This window comes from Hibiscus syriacus, unplaced genomic scaffold (assembly GCF_006381635.1).
Source record: "Hibiscus syriacus cultivar Baekdansim isolate YM2019G1 unplaced genomic scaffold, ASM638163v2 tig00110328_pilon, whole genome shotgun sequence".
NCBI classification, from domain to species: Eukaryota; Viridiplantae; Streptophyta; class Magnoliopsida; order Malvales; family Malvaceae; genus Hibiscus; species Hibiscus syriacus.
This window is the reverse complement of record NW_024062685.1, coordinates 7,514,515-7,534,652: the sequence shown is the minus strand read 5'-3', so window position 1 is coordinate 7,534,652 and position 20,138 is coordinate 7,514,515. Positions and strand designations below refer to the sequence as shown.

The following is a 20,138-nucleotide window of genomic DNA, read 5'->3' as shown; positions in this document are numbered from 1 at the left end:
GATCAAGAGAGACACAAAGTCGGGGACTTTGATGTTATCACAGGCTGAGTACATCAACAAAGTACTCTCCAGGTTCAACATGCAAGATGCTAAACCAGTAAGTACACCTTTAGGTGTTCATTTCAGACTCTCCAAAGAACAATCACCAAAGACAGAGGAAGAACGAGCACACATGGTGAATGTGTCGTATGCCTCAGCAATTGGAAGTCTCATGTATGCCATGGTTTGTACTAGACCAGATATTGCTCATGCAGTGGGAGCTGTTAGCAGGTACTTGAATAATCCAGGCAAGGTACATTGGGAAGCAGTCAAATGGATCCTCATATATCTGCGGGGTACCACAAGCAAAGCACTTTGTTTCAAAGGTGGAGATACGATACTGACAGGCTATGTAGATGCTGACTTAGCCGGAAATGTCGACATCAGAAGAAGCACTACAAGGTATGTCTATACTCTTGGAGGAACTGCAGTGAGTTGGGTTTCTCAACTACAGAAGATAGTTGCTCTCTCCACAACTGAAGCAGAATATGTCGCTGTTACGGAAGCCAGCAAGGAGATGGTTTAGCTCCAAAGTTTCTTGGAAGAGTTAGGCAAGAAACAAGAAAACAATGTCTTGTATTGCGACAGTCAAAGTGCTATCCATCTAGCGAAGAATCCGTCTTTTCATTCCAGGACGAAGCATATACAATTGCGATATCATTTTATCCGGTCTCTTCTGGAAGATGGGATTTTGAAACTTGAAAAATTCAGTGGAGCTCAAAATCTGGCAGACATGTTGACAAAGACGGCGACCACGGACAAACTGAAGTTGTGTTCAACTTCAGTTGGCATGCTAGAGTAATAAGACCAGAAATACTGCTGCATTGATCAAGGTGTGAAGATAGATTAAAATCAGTCTTCAAGTGGGAGATTGTTGAAAATCAATGCATGGGCGGCTGAAAACAAGTGGGGCGGCTAAACAATGCATGGGCGGCTAAATGGTCAAAATTAGCCAATTTTTTTATTGAAATAAAAATAGGGAAAATGCAATTTTAGTCATTGCACTTTAGGGTATTTTCAAAGATTAGTCCCTAAGCTTCAACTATAAATACCCTAGCTCATTTAGCTTCAAAATCATCCTAAAATCTTCCAGTTCTCTCTCAAGTGTGTTTTGTAAACACCTGTAATTTTTTCTCTTTAGTAAAAGATCTGCAGCAGTCCGGAGACGTAAACAAATTGGCTGAACTCCGTTATCAATTTTTCGGGTATTATTTTTTCCGCTTTTATTTCGTATTCTCACTAATCTGGCTATAGAGAAATTACTTGTTACTCATTTATTTCCCAACATTCTCCCAGGATGATATATCAGTTTGGGAGTTGTGAACAACTTTTTTTCATATGTTTGAGTAAAGAGATTAATATTTACCATGCATGTGGCGGCATCTTCACCTCATGGTTAAAATAGATTCCCTTTTATTAGGACCAGTTGACACCCACAAGTTCATCTTTAGATTTCATTGGTTTCTTCTGGAATCAGATTTCAAGGAATTCAAACTCAGGTTTTTCCTTTGGGTGCATTTAGTTTCCCACCCACGTTTTAGACACACCATCAGTTAGTTCTGTGCAGAACACCTCCATCGAGGTAAGATTTGCCAACAGTTCTGGGGGATGTAATAAGATTACCCAACTGGACCCTAACAACTTTCCTGACCCAAAAGTAGTAAAATATATATAACCTTAGCCCAAGCCTGTAAAATGACAACGGAGAATTGGGCAGCCATGCACCGGGCGCCAACTTGGAGGGAAAGAAACCGGCGGAGCCATGGTCAACTCCCCCATCCAAACAAATATTACATACATGAAACTCGTCATTTATCTTAAATTGACAGGAACTTGAACCACAAAGTTTAATGCTAAGTGTAAGTTTCAAGCTAAACCAACAAAACATGAGTTTATAGTGAGTTGAATCCAACTTGTTAACAAATTATCATTTATAGCATTAATCTCAAGCAGCCGAAACTACCAATCCTAGCTAGCTGGAAGAAAATCAAATGGCTGCCATGGTCCATCCAGTTCCCCCCAAAATTTCTGCTCGCCGGTAACTTGTTTTGGGGTCTACCCTTGGCCTTTTTCCAATAAAATTCGTACACGGTTGCTTCAAAATCGATGTACATCACACTTCCATGGCAAGAAAATGAACCCTGATCATATCTATAAAAGAAGAATATCCGCCAAAATCTATGCATAAAAACCTCTTAGCATACTTCATATCTTCATTCACTGCTTCATCTTGATTGTTTCAACAATGGCTCCTTCTTATTCTACCTACGTTTGCATATTCGTATCCATTTTATTCACGTTCATGCTGGAAAGTTCTCATGCAAATGCTGCTGTGGTAACTTCGACCGCCACACTCGTAACGGTCGACCAATCGGGGAAGGGATACTACGAGAAGATACAAGACGCCATCAATGCAGTGCCATCCGATAACAAAGAAGTCGTTTTCATAATGGTGAAGCCCGGCATCTATAAAGAAAAGATCATTGTGCCTGCAGACAAGCCCTTCATTACCATAAGTGGCTCCAAGGAAAATGGCACTATAATAACTTGGAATAATAGTGGGGAGATATTTGAATCTCCCACCTTCACTGTGTTGGCTTCAGATTTTGTTGGCCGATACCTAACAATTCAGGTATCTCATAACACAGAGATGATATTATATTTTTATTAGAATAGGCTGATTTTTCAACAGTTTAATAAGTTCCAAACTTAAAATATCTTTATTTACCTTTTGATAAATAGAATACATTTGGACCTGGAGCTAAAGCAGTTGCATTAAGGATATCCGGAGATAGGGCAGCCTTCTTCGGGTGCAGAATTTCATCTTATCAAGACACTTTGCTAGATGATACCGGAAGAAATTATTATAAAAGCTGTTGACTTCATTTTTGGAAACGCAGCTTCCCTTTTTGAGGTAATTAATTATAAATTCACCGATATATAGAGTATAATCTATTACTTGCAGGTCTATCTAGCTGAACCGTCAACTTACATATGGAATTTTCTTTTCAATATTATTGTTTCAGATGTGTCATTTGCATACACTCTCAGAAGGAGATGCAGCTATAACAGCCCAACGAAGGCGGTCTCCTCGGAGAACACAGGCTTCACTTTCTTGGGTTGCAACATAACCGGCGTAAAGAGTGCAGTACTAGGAAGGCCATGGGGTGCATATTCCAGGGTGTTTTTTTCCCTAACCTATATGTCTAATGTCATACTTCCCCAAGGGTGGGATGACTGGGGAGACTCACCCAAGGAAAGGTATAACAACAAAAATTGAGACAAAGACCAACTTGTTCATTTTCTTACATTATTAAGTGTAGAGTTTTGAGACTGAACTAATGGTTTTCTGGGTTCTTTGATGCTACAGCACGGTGTTCTACCGAGAATATAAGTGTTATGGACCTGGAGCCAATGCAGGTAAAAGGGTTGAATGGTCTGGAAAATTGATGGATAATGAGGCAGAGCTTCTCTTGACAAAGAAGATGATCGGTGGCAAGAGTTGGATCAGGTCTACACCAACCCGTTTCTAGAAAGCTTCGACTAAACGTGCTTGATCGTCATGAAGAACATTAATAAGACTAAATAGTTTGATGATGTTGTGACTTGTGATGCCAATGACTTTAATGTTCTTGCGCATCTGCATGTTAGAAATTTTTTAGTTTTTTTTTTGTAACCATATTAAAATTATTATTTTATTTATTTGTAATTACTTCAAAATAAATGATAGTGAATTTCCCTTGCATCACACGAATCGTGATGGTATAAATGTTTATGATAAATTATATGTTTAATACTTAAACTATCACTTTTATTTCATTTTAGTACATAAACTTTCATTTTTTTTTTGAAAAAAATTATACCTAATTATACTTTTTGTTTCATTCTAGTATCACTAGTTAAAAACTTAACATTTTTAGGGGTAAATTACAACATTCATCACTCAAGTACCTTCTTACTCTTATCTTGGTCATTGAAGTTTATTTTTTAATCACTTAACTTTCAAATTATTCATATTTTAATCATTCTAACTTATTTATTAATATTTTCTATGATGTAGAATCTTTTAATTACTATTTTATTAATATATGATTAAAATCAAAAGGAAGGGATTGGTTGGAGAGGCCGATAAGAGCGAGACTATGAGGGTGGGAATGGGATAAGTAGTTTGTGATTTAAGGTTTATGGTATGATTTCTGGGTTTAAGTATAATTTTAAATTTAATTTTTTTTATTACATATTAATAAAATAATAAAAAAATATCATGTCAAAAAAGTATTAATAAAATAAATTAAAGTGATTAAAACAAGAGTAATTTGAAAGTTTAGTTAAATTGGAAATTTTTAAATTTCAGTGACCAAAAAGGAGTGAGAATATAATTGAATGGTGAATAATGTAATTTACCTATAAAAGATGTCGCAGTTAAATTTTTAAATACGGTATTAAAATGAAATAAAAAAAATAAATTTTATGTATGATTTAAAAAATATATATATATATTAAAATAAAAATAAAAGTGATAATCTAGATATTAAATGTGTGGTTTACCCTAAATGTTAATATAGATGATTTAATAATTTCTTGAAAACTAATAAAAAATTAACTGACCACATTCCCATATGTAATGGGATGAGAGGGAGGTAGGATAATAGACTGCCCCCAACTCCAGGTTGAGAGCAACTTCCGTGGAAGATTTCCGGCAGTCAGAATTAGGGTTTCAAAAAATGGTCCGCGATCGTGATTTCGACCGCGATATAGCGATTTCGCCGACGTCCGAGTTACCCGCGACGGCTGCAATAGCGTCCGCGACGGCCGCAATCACGGTAAATCCGAAATAACCGAAAACGTGACCACGACCGCGATTTGAAACCCTGATCAAAATTATGAATTGGCTATCATGGGACTCGATCCCACGACCATAAGATTAAGGACTTTGCGCTCTATAAAAAGAATCACTATAACGGAAGGATAATTTTCGAAATTTTAATAAAAGTGCGCAATTGTTGGCACTAGGTCATGGCAGCGCAATTAAAGATCTTCTTGTCCGATGACCATTTTATATTGTTATTATAATCTAAGACTTAAAAAAAATCACTATAAAGGAAGGATAATTTTCGAAATTTTACCCTTAAAATCAGTAGACTAGAAGCAAAAGCCAAGCTGAAATGACGTGCCTCGTTTGTGTTTTCAACAGTTGTGAAACTGATTTTTTGCCTATAAAAAGAATAGAAAACAGATCTTCATCTTCAACAAAACAAGGAAAATTCTGTGTCAGTTTCAAAGTGTTGTTGAGAATATGGCTATGAAACAAGTTGCTTCCTCTGCTATCAAAATCATTTGAGTTCCGATCTATCATCTAATATTGATGAATTGAAATGGGACAGGTCCTTAATGGCAATCCCTACTATAGAAAGTGAGATATGTACAGTTTCGGTATCTGCTTGTGGGAGATATACTGCTGTGACATGCCGTATCCCGATCTCAGCTTCTCGGAAGTGATCGTCCGCCAGGTAAACTCATCAATCGCAGATGATGTTCTCGGTTTTGGAAAGTTTAAAACTAAAGATGATTCTATACCAATTGTACGTGAACTTTTAAAACTACAGAATCTAGGGCCGGAGAAACCTCGATGCTGTCCGAGTTCACTTGCAAACGTAATGAAGCGATGCTGGGATGCCAACACCGAAACGGCCGTAGATGGACGAAGTGGTGTCGATGTTGGAGGCCATTGATACATCGAAAGGCGGGGGAATGATCCCGCATGATCAGCCTCAGGGTTGTTTATGTTAACGGAAATACCGAGGCCCTTGATACCAGCTAGACGTTAGACCCCAAAGACGTGTTTTCAGGGTAGGGTTCCAATTGATTCAATATTGAATTGGAAAGATGCAAACAATGTCAGATCTGAAAATCCAAAGTTTGTGAAGCTTGTTGACTAAGAAATGCTCCACACTTTGCGCTAATGATATAGTATTTTAGTCTAGATTATGTGAATATACTTGACTCGAATCAACTCCGAATTCACTCTACCATGGAAACAACTTTTGATTTAGAAAACTCAAATCCATGCAACTAAATCATTGCATGTTATTATAATAAAATGAAAATGAGTTTCGCTTTGGAGGAACTGATGTACTAACTCAACAAAACAATACATTCTCAGTTCGGAACACTACAAATTCAGCCCAAAATGAATTAACTGAAGCACATGAAAGTGAACTGACTTATTTTAAATTCAAACTACAAAAAGGGTTTTAACCAGCTATCTTATAACTTGGATTGACCAAGTTTTCCAGGCCAGAAACCACTTGGATTGATTCTATAACATCACCAACCTTCAGGTCAGCCAAAAAGTCCTCATTTTCCGTCACATAGCCGAACACTGCATATCGACCGTCCAGTATATTAGCGTTGCTCGGTGTTAGTTCACTTTCTTTCAATAGCCAAAATACCTGGCTTGAAGCGGAATTATCCTCAAACTCCTGTTGGAAAATAAAGGACGGTCAGAGAAAAGAAACCTAATACCAACATGAGAGGAAGAAACCTCGTGTAATGAGTTCTCACATCTCGAGCCATTGCCATGGTTCCGAAAGCATTGAAGGGTAGCTTCGTTTGAGCCTTGTATAGACCAAGCTCCTGTCAGAAACACAAATTGAGAGCTCACTTTTAAAGCTTTGATTAATGAATGCATGGATTTGATATAACTTATATTTTGTCCAGCTTGGAACATTAATATGTGAGTAAGAAAACTGACCTCCAGCGTTGCTCCGTAGAAAGGTGTCTTTTCCCCATCAACCATGATTTCTAACGGTATTGTTCGAGTTTTCTCAGTACTAGGATCAATAAAGCCCTCTGCAGGACCTTCAGGATCGCCGGTTTGAACAACAAATCCATCCGCTGCAGCAAATTCAAGTAGGTTTAAATTTTGAGCATCTTTGTTGTTGATAATATGCACATAGGGGTGGCAACGGGCCAGGGCAGGGACAGTTTTGCATTACCCATTCCGTCCCCAACACTTGTGGGTACAGTTTTGAGAATCCCCATTATATGTTTCGGGGATTTTTTTCTCCCCATACCCATCTCTTACGGATCCTTGCAGGTGTCGGTTAATCCCCATCCCAAAAAATAAACAAATGTTTTTGAAATTAATGCAACACCTAAAACTTGTAAGATATATCAGATTATCTCAAATTGGTATCTATCTATAATATGAAAGTTTCAAACGTCAATATTCATCTAACACCCAATGTATATGTGCAATCATAAAAATTTTCGATCTCAACAAATCAATGTATATTAAATGAGAAAAGATCTAAACTTTAATTTTAGTTCCCTTGAGATGTAATAGTAGTAACACGTAATCTCACAGATATTTTTCGGGGATCTCCACGATTATTTTTGTAAAATACTGAAGATCCCTACGGTTATTTTTCGGGGATCCACATGGTTATTCACACGGGTACAGTTCGGTTATCCCCACGGTTCAAATATAGCAATCCTTGTCCCCATCCCCATTTGAGCTTCGGGGATAAAATTTCCCCATCCCCGTGGGTGAAGATTTCGGTTATTTCCCATCCCTTCGGTTCGGATCCCCAACCCAATATCTATCTAAAATATATAAATGAACCTCATTTCATTCTTGTTAATGTTATAGTGATAAAAACATCATAATACAATGACCTTTGGATACTTCGATCCACAAGGCAACAGGAAATTAGGAACAAATACAGTAGATTCCAATCTTACCTCTCTGAATTTCCATGCCATCATAGAAGCGTCGTTGCACCAAATCAACAAAGTTTCCAGCAGTTACCGGAGCGTTATATCCGTCCAGAACTATATGAAATACACACTCCTCTACGTTTGGATTGTCCTTGACTTTGACCTTCATATCCACAGCTGCTCTCCCCTTCAAAAGAGGCATACTACGATATTCTTCGGGTACTTCAAATGGGAAGCCATCCACCATATCCTCTTCAACACTGCAGAAATGCAATGCCCGAGGAAGATCTCAGCTGCAGTCAATGACAAGATACCTATGAGAATAATTTCTTTTAAGAGGCTTAAGTTTTTAAGTCCTTCCCTAATTTTTATGATGAAAATATCATACAGTTTTTAAGGCATTACAAGCCAACCCACTGCACTTCGGGAAAACCCTGAAAATCTTTTCACTGACTCAAGCTTTTCACTAGGTGCCAACAGCTGTGGTATGGTTGATACATCTTGCTTGTTATGGTGACTACACATGCTTGCAGTTGCAGACCTAAACCCATTTGGTACGATTCTTATCTATGTTACTCGGAATTGGGTGTGAGCGTTGGACGTGGGTGCCTTTCTGTGTATTTAAAGGTTATTTGGAGGGTTAAATTACATCCCTATATCCATGCTCGAAAATGCATCTAACAAGGGTGTCGAACATAGGGGCTTCAAGAAAAATGAAGAATATGACCAACATTGCTTCTTATACTACAGACACAAGTGCAGTGATTATATTTGCCTCCCACAATGAGCAAATGATACAACCCTACCACAACATGAGAGGTCAAACATGGTATTTTGGCGAACTACGTATTTGGTACATATTTTCAGTGTCCTTGATAAAATTTGATGCATTTAACCAACAGATTCAAAAAAATATTAGGCAACATTGGAGGGCTACACATAGAAACATAGAAGCGCAAATACAAATAAATGAAGTTCATTTTTAGTTAACTTGACGAGCTGGCAGAGATTAAATCAATATAAACTTTTTGATGTCCAATCTTCGCTTGAGGGTGTATAAACTAAGCAAAAAGAAAACCTAAAGCAATAAGTTTTAAAGATTTATAGAGGTACTCACTCTCCAACGTACAGAAGCAGCTCCTTTTGTTTAGGTGCCACTGCGTCTCTATTCCGATCCTCCACAATCTGTTGTAGCTCCTCCATCCCAACTTCGAGCTTGTCGAGCAATTCCATGCCATAGTCCTTCTTTGATTCAGCTAATCCCGATATAATTGAACTTTTCCCTTGCTTGAGTGATCGAGATGCTTGTCTCACATTCTAAATTTTATACAAAAGACAAGCACTGATTATCATGAATAAAACAACCGCGAAGCCTATACCAGAAGCATATGAAAAATATCGGATTTCAAGTTAGTTTTAAGAAAGGGAATCGTACTCTCTCGACAGAATCAAGCGCCTTGATGCCGGCTATCTTGAGACTCTCTGTTATATCTTCAAGTGGCTTTTGTACTTCTCTTATAGCTTTATTGTCAATTGGCAGTGAATATCTCAACAATGCTCTAGGGTCCTTTATCGGAGGCCCGGAGATTAAAACAGACAAATTGGACAATGCAGGATTTGCTGCATAAGCAATAGGAGACCAATCCAGTGATGGCATTCCAGTAATCAACCCAGCAGCCAAAGCAATTGAGATTGCACATTCCTTCAAGGAAAATGACCTCTCTTTCTCCTAAAAAACCCAAATTTCGTATCACCATGGTATCAAAAACCAATGAGTCAAATACATCAAATATATATATATATAATCAAAACAGTATCATCTACTTGCATATTATTTGATCAAATTCATATAGGATATAAATGATTGCTTTTCCCTAATGAGTCAAATACATCTAATGCTAAACCCCATTTATGTATTAGGGACATTGTTATTTCCGACGCTATTTATGGATAATGCATCTCTTTTATTTCAGAAAAATATGCTAAACCCCATGAACTTAGCATCATAAAAGCCATTAAATAACAAATAAGTTTAAAAAAAAGGAAAAAAGAAAAGACCCAACCTGCCCATTTTGAAGCTGACACTGAACATTCTTGTGGGAACTAGATTTGAGCAAAAACTGCCGATTCCACCAAGAACAACTCCTGTGAGTTCTTAGAAAGATTGGACCTTTGGTGGGTATTCTTGGATTATTCCAATTAGAGGCAGCTAAAGAAGAGTGTGTGCTGCAAGAGATGATGGTAGACATATTTACAATATGATGAGAAATAACGAATCTCGAGAGGAAATAAAAATGGAGATTGAAATCTTTGGAAGTTTTGAGGAGAAAATGATAAGGGTGTTGGGCTTGGACAGCAAATTGTAAATAGATATTGTTAGATAACTTTCGTACTGTTGGGATATGCTTCTATAATCATCCTCACGCTTTGGATAAGATTTCTTTCTTTTGAATTTTGGGTGTGTGTTTATTTCATAACTTTTGGGTATTTATCGAAAATCTGAATTTTTTATTTACGTATTAGATATTATTAGAAAAAAATATTATAAATTTGAAAGGTGTGGATCACGCCACGTGGGATGATTTATGATTTTCTGCAAAGAGTGTTAGAACCGTAAATTTTTTTAAAATAATATTTAACAGGTAATTAATTTTTGTTAAGGTAATATTTGTGTAAAAACGTCAACTTTCTTTCATAATTTTTTTTTTCAGCATTAAAATCTTTAAATATGCTTTTACAAATTATAAATTTCATATATTTTTAGAAAATTATCTTAACTTTTAAAATTAATTGTTTAAAAATATAAAAAATATTAAAATAAAATTTTAATTACAAATTATGGATCAAATGAATTATTATTTTTTAATTATTATTTTTAAACAACAGTTAATAATGTGTATTCATTTTTAATAAAATTAGAATTTAATAATTATTTTATATTTTTAAAATTAATATTAGAAAGAATATTTTAAATATATAAGTGATATTTTTAAGTTTATTTTCTTTCTTTTATTGAAGTTCGTTACAAGTTTAGAGAGTAACATAAAACAAATAAAAAACTTTAAATTTTCATGTATGTATTTATAATTTTCTTTTAGAAACATTTTACCGTAATTTTTCTTAATTAATTTGAATAATAGCATAATAAATTTTAACTTGAAACCCATTAATATTTTTAAACTCAATTAATTTTAAATCCAATAAAAGGCAATTTTCCCAAAAAAATCACCCTATACCCCTTTTCCCTGTCAAACACCGTTCAGACTATATTTCTCGATCTAACACCTTTTGCAGAAAGACGTGCCCATGCAGCGCGCTTTACGCTGATCTGGCGCCACGTGGGGTAAGGCGCGCCTACTGAAGTGCGTCTTATGTTGAGTTGGATACACGTTGCTAAAGCGCGGTGCGGGGGCCGTGCTTTTCCTTTAATTTTGACACGCGTCAGAAAGGCGCGCCCCCTGTAGCACGCCTTAGCTTTAATTACTCAACTACCCCGACCGTTCACACCCTATCCCATCCCTATAAATATCTCTATTCTCAATCACTTTCATCACACCAAATCCTCTCAACTTCTCTCAAATACTCTTATATTCTCTTATAACTGTTTAAGGTATATTTTATTATATTTAGTATTTTGTTAGTAATTTATTTAACTATTTAAATTTTTTAATATTTTATTTAATTATTTTTTTACAGATATAAAATGGAAGGCGGTCTACTTCGCTTGGATGGAAATCATATATCTCGACATTTTGCTGATACAGTAACATTTTAACGTTTTAATTTAATTTAAATTATTATTAATAATTTATTTATTTATTTAATGCATGATTATTAGTTTAAAAATTAATTTTTGTAATTATTTACATTTTAGGAGATGGACCGTATATTAGATCCTTTTTATTAGGAACCTTAAGTTAGCGATACCTACTCGTGTCTGGTCGTATTTAGCAGAGGCTGGATTCGGTCACATAGGTAGATATGAAGGTCAATGTAAGATAGAATCAGACCTTATTTCTGCCTTAGTGGAGCGGTGGAGGCCGGAGACCCACACATTTTATCTTCCGTGCGGAGAGTGCACGATTAAACTTGAGGATATTTCTATGCAACTGGGGCTTCCGGTGGATGAAGATGTGATATTAGGGATGGCGCACGGTTCCTGGACTACTTTGTACCGAAATTATCTAGGACGTGTCCCGGAAAATTTTAACGGTGGTCGGATATCGTTAAATTGGTTAGATGCTAATTTTCGGGAGTTGAGCGCAGACGCCTCTGATGATGAAGTTAAAATATATGCATGGACATGCATACTGCAGCTGATATGAGGGTTGCTGATACCAGACAAATCTCGCAACCAAGTTCACTATATGTGGTTGCAACATCTTGGCGACTTTCATCTGGCCGGTTCACTCAGTTGGGGCTCGGTAGTTTTGGCTTTCCTATATAGGGAGATGAGTTGAGCGACTGACTACAGGAAAAATGCTATCGGCGGATGTCTCCTTCTGCTGCAGTCTTGGGCATGGTATTGATTGCCCTTTTTATGTCCCATTGTGAAGAACCCATTCTGTTTCCGCTATTATTGAGGTAATTATAAAACTGATTTCGTATATTAATCATTTTATATATTGTATAATAATTTTTTCCTTGAATAGGTGGTCTACTGACAGGAAAAATCATCAGGAGCTACCTGATGATTTAGAAAAAAATTAGGGTGCTAATCGATCAGAAGGTTGGCACACAGGTATGCATTTTAATGTTTAAAAATTGATTTTAGATTATAGTTATATAATTAGATTATTATTTTGATAAAAATTATATATATTTGTTTTAGTTTGAATGGATGTCATATTCTAATGATAATACGAGGATGGCGATCCCACCTGAGTTGAGGGGCCCATTAGATGTTTGAATGGCGATGGTCCCTTTGATCTGTTATGCGATCGTCGAGTGGCACTCCACTGATCGCGTGCTCCATCAATTTGGTTGTTTTCAACCAATTCCTGAAGAACCTCACAATATGGACGAGTTGCATAGTACAGATCGACGCGGCAAGTCGGATACAGATTGGCTGGTGAAGCATCATGAGTGAGTCGTACTGTAGGAGGATCAACATTGACACCTTCCCCATAGAGAGGCAATTTATGATGACCTATTAACGGTTGGTGATGATTATTATGAGTTGTTCAACAGTAACGGGAAATCGGTTTTGCTTTCCGAGGATGCACGAGGGCGGACCTTTCAGCGACATCGACAGAGACATTCACCGTCATAGCACTATCATCCCCCGACTTGTGAACGGAGATCATGTGCTTCCGGTTCGTCCTCAGTTGCACCAGTAGGACCTTCACAATAGCCATCGTCTGCAGACTTACCTACCGCAGTCATATATGATGCCACCACCGCCTTTCCCTTACCAGATGTCGCCGCCACCGCCTTCACCTGGTTTTATGACCCCGCCTCCATCACCGTCACAGAGTTATATGACCCCTCATGGAGGATATTATAGGTCTATGTTTGTAGATCTGACTTGGGGTTCATATATTGGTTATTTGACGGTGCAGCCTCATCACCCATGGTCGCCGCACAAACACCTCATGTACAGTTTTCACACTCATCGATGTCTGGGTTTTATGAGTTTTCCTAGTCTTCGCAGGCCGGTGGAATAGTCAGTCATACATCTTCAAGGTCCTTATTCTATGGAGGTGTTACATCGTCATTAGCTCCTCATCAACAAAATGTATATGCTCATGACGACGACGACTATGATGATGCTGATGATGATGATGGTGATGACAGCGATGACTCATAACCAGTTATACGAAGAAATCCTCCTCGAAATCGATAGCCACCGCCCTGCGAAACACATTCGTACCACAGACATCGATAGATTTTGTTTTTTTTTAATTTGAATTTAGTTGTTTATTGGACTTTTTTATTGTATTTTTTTATTATTTATCATTAAATACTTACTTTATTTTGTTAATTTGGTTGGATTTTTTTAAAATTTATTTTGTTTATTTTGTTGGACTTTTTGTTAATTTATTTTGATAATTTTGTTTATTAACATTTAATGTCAGTTATTGTAATTTGGTTATTATTTACCATGTATTACACTTATTTTAAGTTTGTTGTATTTAGAATTATATTCAAATACCAAAATATTATTAGTTTGATAAAATTTAATAATTGTGTTCGATAACTTTATTAAGTTTGTCACTTATAACGCAAATTAAAGTAAATGCAAATTAAAGTACAAGAATTATTATTTGATAAACAAGTACATCAGTTCCTCATCAATTGTTACTTGATGACAACAGAAGTGGACATGTTCTCCTAGTGTGTTATGAGTTTCTACAATGCCCACATTTTTTGTCGTGTATATATGTTTCTTGAATATCCATATCACAATGAATTCGAGTGGATTTTGGACGACCACGCTCCCTCAATAAACTCGGATTTGGTACAATTGGAACCCATTCTAAAACTCATCAGGGTATTTGTCATTACCTATGGGGGGAACTCAAATTTGTATACCTTAAAAACTTCTAATAGTAGGTATACGGGATCCACAAAACGGTTATAGTCTTGATAGGTATGCGAGCAAGCTGCTATCACATGAGAGCATGGATACTTCAGAGCTTGAAAAAACACGCAGTCGCACGTTCTGTCCCGCAGATTTACTCTTAACGACACAACTTCAATCCCTTGAAGAGGTCGCGGCAATTCTGTGACACGAAACAATGCATGTGTTCTAGAGAAGCTTGTTACAGACATTTCATTTGATGCAGCAATTTTTTGTGTAGATCTGCAACTAATCTAGGGTGACAGACATGACCACCTTGCATCCAGGTTTGAGCTTGTCCCCCGAGCTTCGCAAAAAGCACCCCCAAACGAAAATATGTAGTTTTTACCAAAGCCGCTACAAGTAAGTAACGTGCACCCTTTAAGGTCGAATTGATTGCCTCAGGCAAGTTGGTCAGCATGTGTCCATATCGATATCCACCATCATATGTGTTTGTCCACATTTCTTTATTGATGAGGCTGATGTAATCGTATCCTTCCTCGTTCTTCGCTCGCAAATCTTAAAGCATTGATTCAAATGTTTGAGGAAGTAGTTCGTAACCTGATCAAAAAATGTAGAACTTAGTAACTTTGTTTCTTTGCAAAATTAAAATGATCGAAAGAAAACAAACTACATCAGTTTCACTTACCCATATGCACAAGTAATTGACGCTCATCATTCTTCTTGTATCTTCTATGGTAGTTCGCAGTAATGTGTCAGATATAATACCTATGTTAGACAAAAGGTGGTTGCCACATTGGACCCAAAGACTCCATTGCTGCTTTGATCCCAGCTCCACGATTGGAAATGACACAGATCTTTTCCCTCGTGATAACATGTGCACATAAGTTTCGAAGGAAAAAATCCCAAGAATTTATATCTTCTCCTTCAACAAGAGCAAAAACAACTGGAAGAATGATGCGATTACCATCTTGGACAACTGTCAATAATAAAACTTGTTTGTATTTACCATACAAGAAAGTCCCGTCGATCTGGACCACAGGCTTGCAGCATTTGACAGCATTAACGCACTGTGGATAAGTCCAAAAAACCCGGTAGAATTGGCATCGATCTCGAATAACTCGATCATTATGGTATGCATAGGAGGTTTTGAAGTCCAAAAATTTCCCATGATTCAACCTCCGCACCAGCCTAAACCAACTTGGAAGTTCGTTGTAAGATGCATCTCATTCGCCATGAAGTTTGACAATGACATTTTATTTTTCCAGCCAAGCTTTTTTATAGGAGACAATGTACCCATACTGCGATTGTATAGCTGAAATCAACACAACAACAGCTATATAGGAGCTTGCTTTTACCATGGGCATGATGGCTTGACAGATCACTTCAGAGTCCAAGTTAGGATGATCTTGGTTGATCCCTCCAGCACAATATGTGTGAGGATCGTTGTATACTGTTAGTTCTCATCTATTGTTTTTCCTCTTCCTCTTCGATACACGAACCATCCAATTGCATCCGTTTTCGCGTCGAGCACAGTGGCATACATATTTTTCTGTCGTGGAATGGTCAACTCTAGATTGAACAGAATTACGAATATTGTAATTTTTAATAGTCATCATCGCTTCTTCTTTGCTTGAAAACTCCATTCCTACAGATAACTCACCATTATTTATTGATGAGTAATATCTATAGTCACCGAGATGATGCATATCCGCAAATTCTGGCCCGTACATTGCACCATAATCAGCTTCATACATGTGTGCTGGAGGGTCAGTTTGTGCCACATTTGAGGGAACTTTGCCTACATCATCATCATCATCAGAGTTGAATACTGGTGATTCTGGGTGCATAAATAGTCCACTCTCAGCGCCATTCGCACCAGGCTCATGAAGCGGTTATTCTGGTAGAGATGATGGTTCCTCCATGCTCTCCACATTTAGGTCGAAGAACCTACTACTTGCACGTCTTCCCCTTGAACTAGAAGATATATCGACATTGAGATCGAAAAAGCTCGCAATTGAATGCCTCTCCTGGAACTTGAAGTCACCGTGTCAAATGGAAACTGCACAGATTGTTGCGTCGATGACATCTCCATATTAAGGTCAAAGAAATTTGCAGATGAATGCCACCCCTTGAACTGGACGCGATGTTGCCATACGGATTGTTCGTGGACCCACCTCGGTATATATCATAAGGAGTTGCTAATGAATGTCTCCCCATTGAAGTTGTTGTGACGGCACCATGATGTGGATTTCCCATTATGGCATTAAAATCATTACACATTAATGTAGTTGGGCAGTCAACTTGATCAACTTGTTCAGTCATCCCATAGTGGGGGCTTAATGACTGACCCCAACTAGCACACACTTGAACAAACTTTGCATACATCTCAATATCGGCATCTGAATAATTACTTTGAGAATCAACCATCATTTCAACATCATCATTGTTCGATAGTTCGAACGTTGTATAAGTTAATGGCAACAATGATGTTGGAAATCTGTACTGCAACGAAGACATTCTTCTACTACTTCCAACATGAACCTTCCTTGAAATCTTCGTTATCAACTCCTCAAGTGTTATGTTTCTCTTGAATGATATTTTAAAACGCTCATTTGATACGAAAACAACGCCGGTTTCATCTTCTCGAATTTCTCCATCATAATAAACAATAGCTGAAAGTCGCGTCATTCTTAGAGTTTAAAAGTGCTACAATATTATATCTGCAAAAAAATAACTGAAACAAACCTAATTAAATCGATGTTTTTATTGAATAAAAATAATATTTTTATTATTATTTCGGTTTGGATCAGATCGGGTTCAAATTTTATCTCAAAAAATTAGATCAAGTTAAGGTTGGAGGAAGGATATAAAATTTTTGAGTTGGGTCGGGTTGGCCGAAACCCAACCATGCCCATCCCTAAATTATTAAATACAAAACCATTATTCTCTTAGAAACATTCAAAGTAAAACGCGTCCCATTGAATTTTTCTTTGCCAATAGAAGTCAACCATCTTGTCTTCTTTATGAGCCAAGTAATCTACATACAAACACTTGATTTACCTTCAGTCTTCATCTTCTATGGTGGGCAAATGGGAAAGCTAAGCCACGAGTTACACATACAGCACTTCAGCCATCCCCATCCCCTCGAACTAGCCCTTAATCCTCAAACCCTCAACCCCTCTCCATGTTCAGCCTGCAAGCTCCAATCCTCTGGGTGGATGTATACCTGCAAACCCTGCAACTTCACCCTCCACGCTTCCTGCAGTCAGCTTCCCCGTCTGATCACTCATCCGTGCCATCCCGGCCACTCCCTCGGCCTCCTCCCGGCGCCTTCTTACCCCGTTGGGTATTTCAACTGCGATGGTTGTGGTCAACGGGGCTATGGGTTCAACTACCATTGTAATCAGTGCGAGTTCGATATCCATTCCCTGTGTGCTTCGAAGCCATTAGCTATACGCTGCGGTTCTCATCCTTGCCAGCTTCAACTATTCTTTTACCCTCCTTATCAAACCAAGGGTTTCTCTTGTGATGTTTGCCATCAGATCGGGTCCAACCATTGGCTTTATCGGTGTAGTATTTGTGAGTTCGATGTTCATATGAGTTGTGTCAACAACAGTACTACTGCAAGTTCTGCAGGCACATATACAAACCCATATAGAACTACGAGTACTGCAAGTGCATATACGAGCACACCCAGACAAGGAAATGTTCAGATTCAGGGATGGAACTCATTTCCAGGGTCAGTTCAAAGCAATAATTTGCAGTATGGAAATGGAGCTGCCGCACCAATGAACAATCAATGTTACAATAGCCAAAACAACGGAGCGCCGGCGGGGAATGATTTGATGGGTGTTGCGATCCAGGGGTTTGTGGAAGGAGCGGCTCAACAAGTTGGTCAGAACTTTGTGCAGAGTTTGATGGACGGTGGTGGTGATTCCAACGACGGTGGCGATAATGGTGGTTATGAATAATAATAATAATAATAATAATTCAGCATGAATATTGGGATTATCGTGGTCTCAGTAACTTCCATGATCATCAATAATAGAATTGGCTTTTTCTTTAATCTTTTTGTATGCAATAATACTTTGTTTTGGCATCAAGGCTATATGTATTCAAGGGTTGAAATCTTTGGTTTGATGTGAAACCTCCACTTTTCTTTCTTTATTCTGCTAACTGACCATAGTTTTCGTTCTTCGTTTTGCAACTTGGCATTGTCTAAAGTCAACTTTAACTTCTTCATTTCTCTTTTCTTTTTGGTGTGAGGATCGATTTAATGACGATTTTCCCAAAAAAATATCATCGATGATCGATATATTTACCGATCTAACATCGATCAGATTACATTTCTCGATCTAACACCCATAACAATAAAGCGCGCCCCCTGAACCGCGCTATATGCTGATTTGGCGCTACGTGGAGTATAGCGTGCCCCCTGTAACGCGCTATACACTGACTGGGTTACACGTGGGGTATAGCGCGCCCCCTGCTCCGCGCTATACGCCACGTAGGGGTATAACGCGGATCAAGGGCCGCGCTATACGCCGTACCAAAATTATATTTAACGCGATCTCTGATTTGCGCTATATAATAATTACATATAACGCGGTGTCGGTACCGCGCCTTATATGTTTATAAATACCGCATCTCTCCTCACATCTCATGCATCTCTCATCTCTTATAAATTAATACAACAATTCTGTCAACGAGTAATAATTCTGGCAATCTTCTCATATTTGATTTAGAAGTTCGTGCGATTTTTCGTTATATAGGTAATTTTTTTATAATTTTTTAATTATACTTATTGTTTATTATCATTATTTGAAAAAATATTATACTAATTATTTTTCAATTAATTTTTATGTTTATAAAATTGAAAAGCGGGAGCATACGTCGAAATAGTTTTGCGGTGCATATAATAATATAAAATTATATCATTTAAATTATTTACGTTGATGTGTAAAAAAAATTTGTGTTATATTTTCATTTATATATAATTTATTTAATCAGGTTTGTTTAAGTTATTTTGTTGAAACATTTTGATATTTCGATATAACAAATTAAGTTAAATGGATTTTAAGATTTTCCAAATGATTTTCTAAGTATATTCGATATAACTATTCGAATATCAAAACATTACTCCAAATATTTCAAAAATCATTTTTAATCCTTACTTAAGTGTAAAATTAAGTTTTAATCATAAAACAATTTCAAAATAATTTTACAAAATATTTCGAACCAATTCAAAGCCAAAAATTCCAGATTGCTCAGAGGGAACCGATTCCCCCCCATAGGAGGAACCGATTCCCCCCTGAATGGTTTGGCTCTGAGATTTCCAGAATGCTCGGAGGGAACCCGATTCCCCCATAGGAGGAACCGATTCCCCCCTAAACAGTTTTGCTCCGAGAATTCCAGTATGCTCGGAGGGAACCGATTCCCCCCTTGTACAACGGTCGAAATATTTGAATTTTACACTTAGGGAACCGATTCCCTATGAGGGGGAACCGATTCCCCCCACGCTCCAAGCTGTTTTATTAAATGTTTTCACACTAAAACGGCTATAATATCTTCTCTAATCATCCTCAACGTTCAGAAGTGATCCAATGTGTATTTAAGCAAGCTTAGAAGCCATTGATCAACAACAAGAAACATCAAGCAACTAGAATCAAGAGAGAATCAAAGAGAAAGCATCAAACCTCAAGTTTGAGCATTTCAAGCCCATTTTCATTCAATATTCATTTTGCTTTCAAGAACACTTTTTGTGCTCAATTGTATTCATCTTTGAGTGTTCTTTTCTTTGTTCTAGAATTGTGCAAACATCTTACCTTGTGAGGTTTTCTTGTAAGTTTGC

At 37.3% G+C, this 20,138-nt stretch overlaps 2 protein-coding genes and 1 pseudogene across 3 annotated transcripts; 2 read left to right on the top strand and 1 right to left on the bottom strand.

The window, feature by feature from the left end:
• The first annotated feature begins 2,284 nt into the window (after positions 1-2,284).
• LOC120118352 lies at positions 2,285-5,771 on the top strand (annotated as a pseudogene).
• Positions 5,772-6,230: 459 nt separating this feature from the next.
• On the bottom strand, positions 6,231-10,067 carry LOC120118623 (peptidyl-prolyl cis-trans isomerase CYP38, chloroplastic-like). Of its 2 annotated transcripts, none has more exons than XM_039138642.1 (7): positions 9,825-10,067; positions 9,197-9,490; positions 8,879-9,078; positions 7,786-8,021; positions 6,794-6,936; positions 6,604-6,675; positions 6,231-6,521 (listed from the first exon to the last, which is right to left on the bottom strand). In XM_039138642.1, exons 1-7 carry the CDS (start codon positions 10,008-10,010, stop codon positions 6,294-6,296), a joined length of 1,359 nt encoding a protein of 452 aa, XP_038994573.1. In that variant the 5' UTR covers positions 10,011-10,067; the 3' UTR covers positions 6,231-6,293. The 2 variants fall into 2 exon arrangements, with proteins under 2 accessions (XP_038994573.1, XP_038994574.1); XM_039138643.1 differs by having other exon boundaries at positions 9,197-9,487; positions 9,825-10,066.
• Positions 10,068-17,354: 7,287 nt separating this feature from the next.
• LOC120118707 lies at positions 17,355-18,295 on the top strand. Its single transcript, XM_039138710.1, has one exon. It carries the CDS (start codon positions 17,377-17,379, stop codon positions 18,256-18,258), a length of 882 nt encoding a protein of 293 aa, XP_038994641.1. The 5' UTR covers positions 17,355-17,376; the 3' UTR covers positions 18,259-18,295.
• The last annotated feature ends 1,843 nt before the right edge of the window (positions 18,296-20,138 follow it).

Coding starts and splice junctions, on each gene's coding strand:
- LOC120118623 (XM_039138642.1), bottom strand. CDS start 10,010: ATGTCTACCATCATCTCTTGCAGCACACACTCTTCTTTAGCTGCCTCT. Junction 9,079..9,196: donor CGCTTGATTCTGTCGAGAGA/GTACGATTCCCT, acceptor TATAAAATTTAG/AATGTGAGACAAGCATCTCG. Junction 6,676..6,793: donor TCTACGGAGCAACGCTGGAG/GTCAGTTTTCTT, acceptor TGTTTCTGACAG/GAGCTTGGTCTATACAAGGC.
- LOC120118707 (XM_039138710.1), top strand. CDS start 17,377: ATGGGAAAGCTAAGCCACGAGTTACACATACAGCACTTCAGCCATCCC.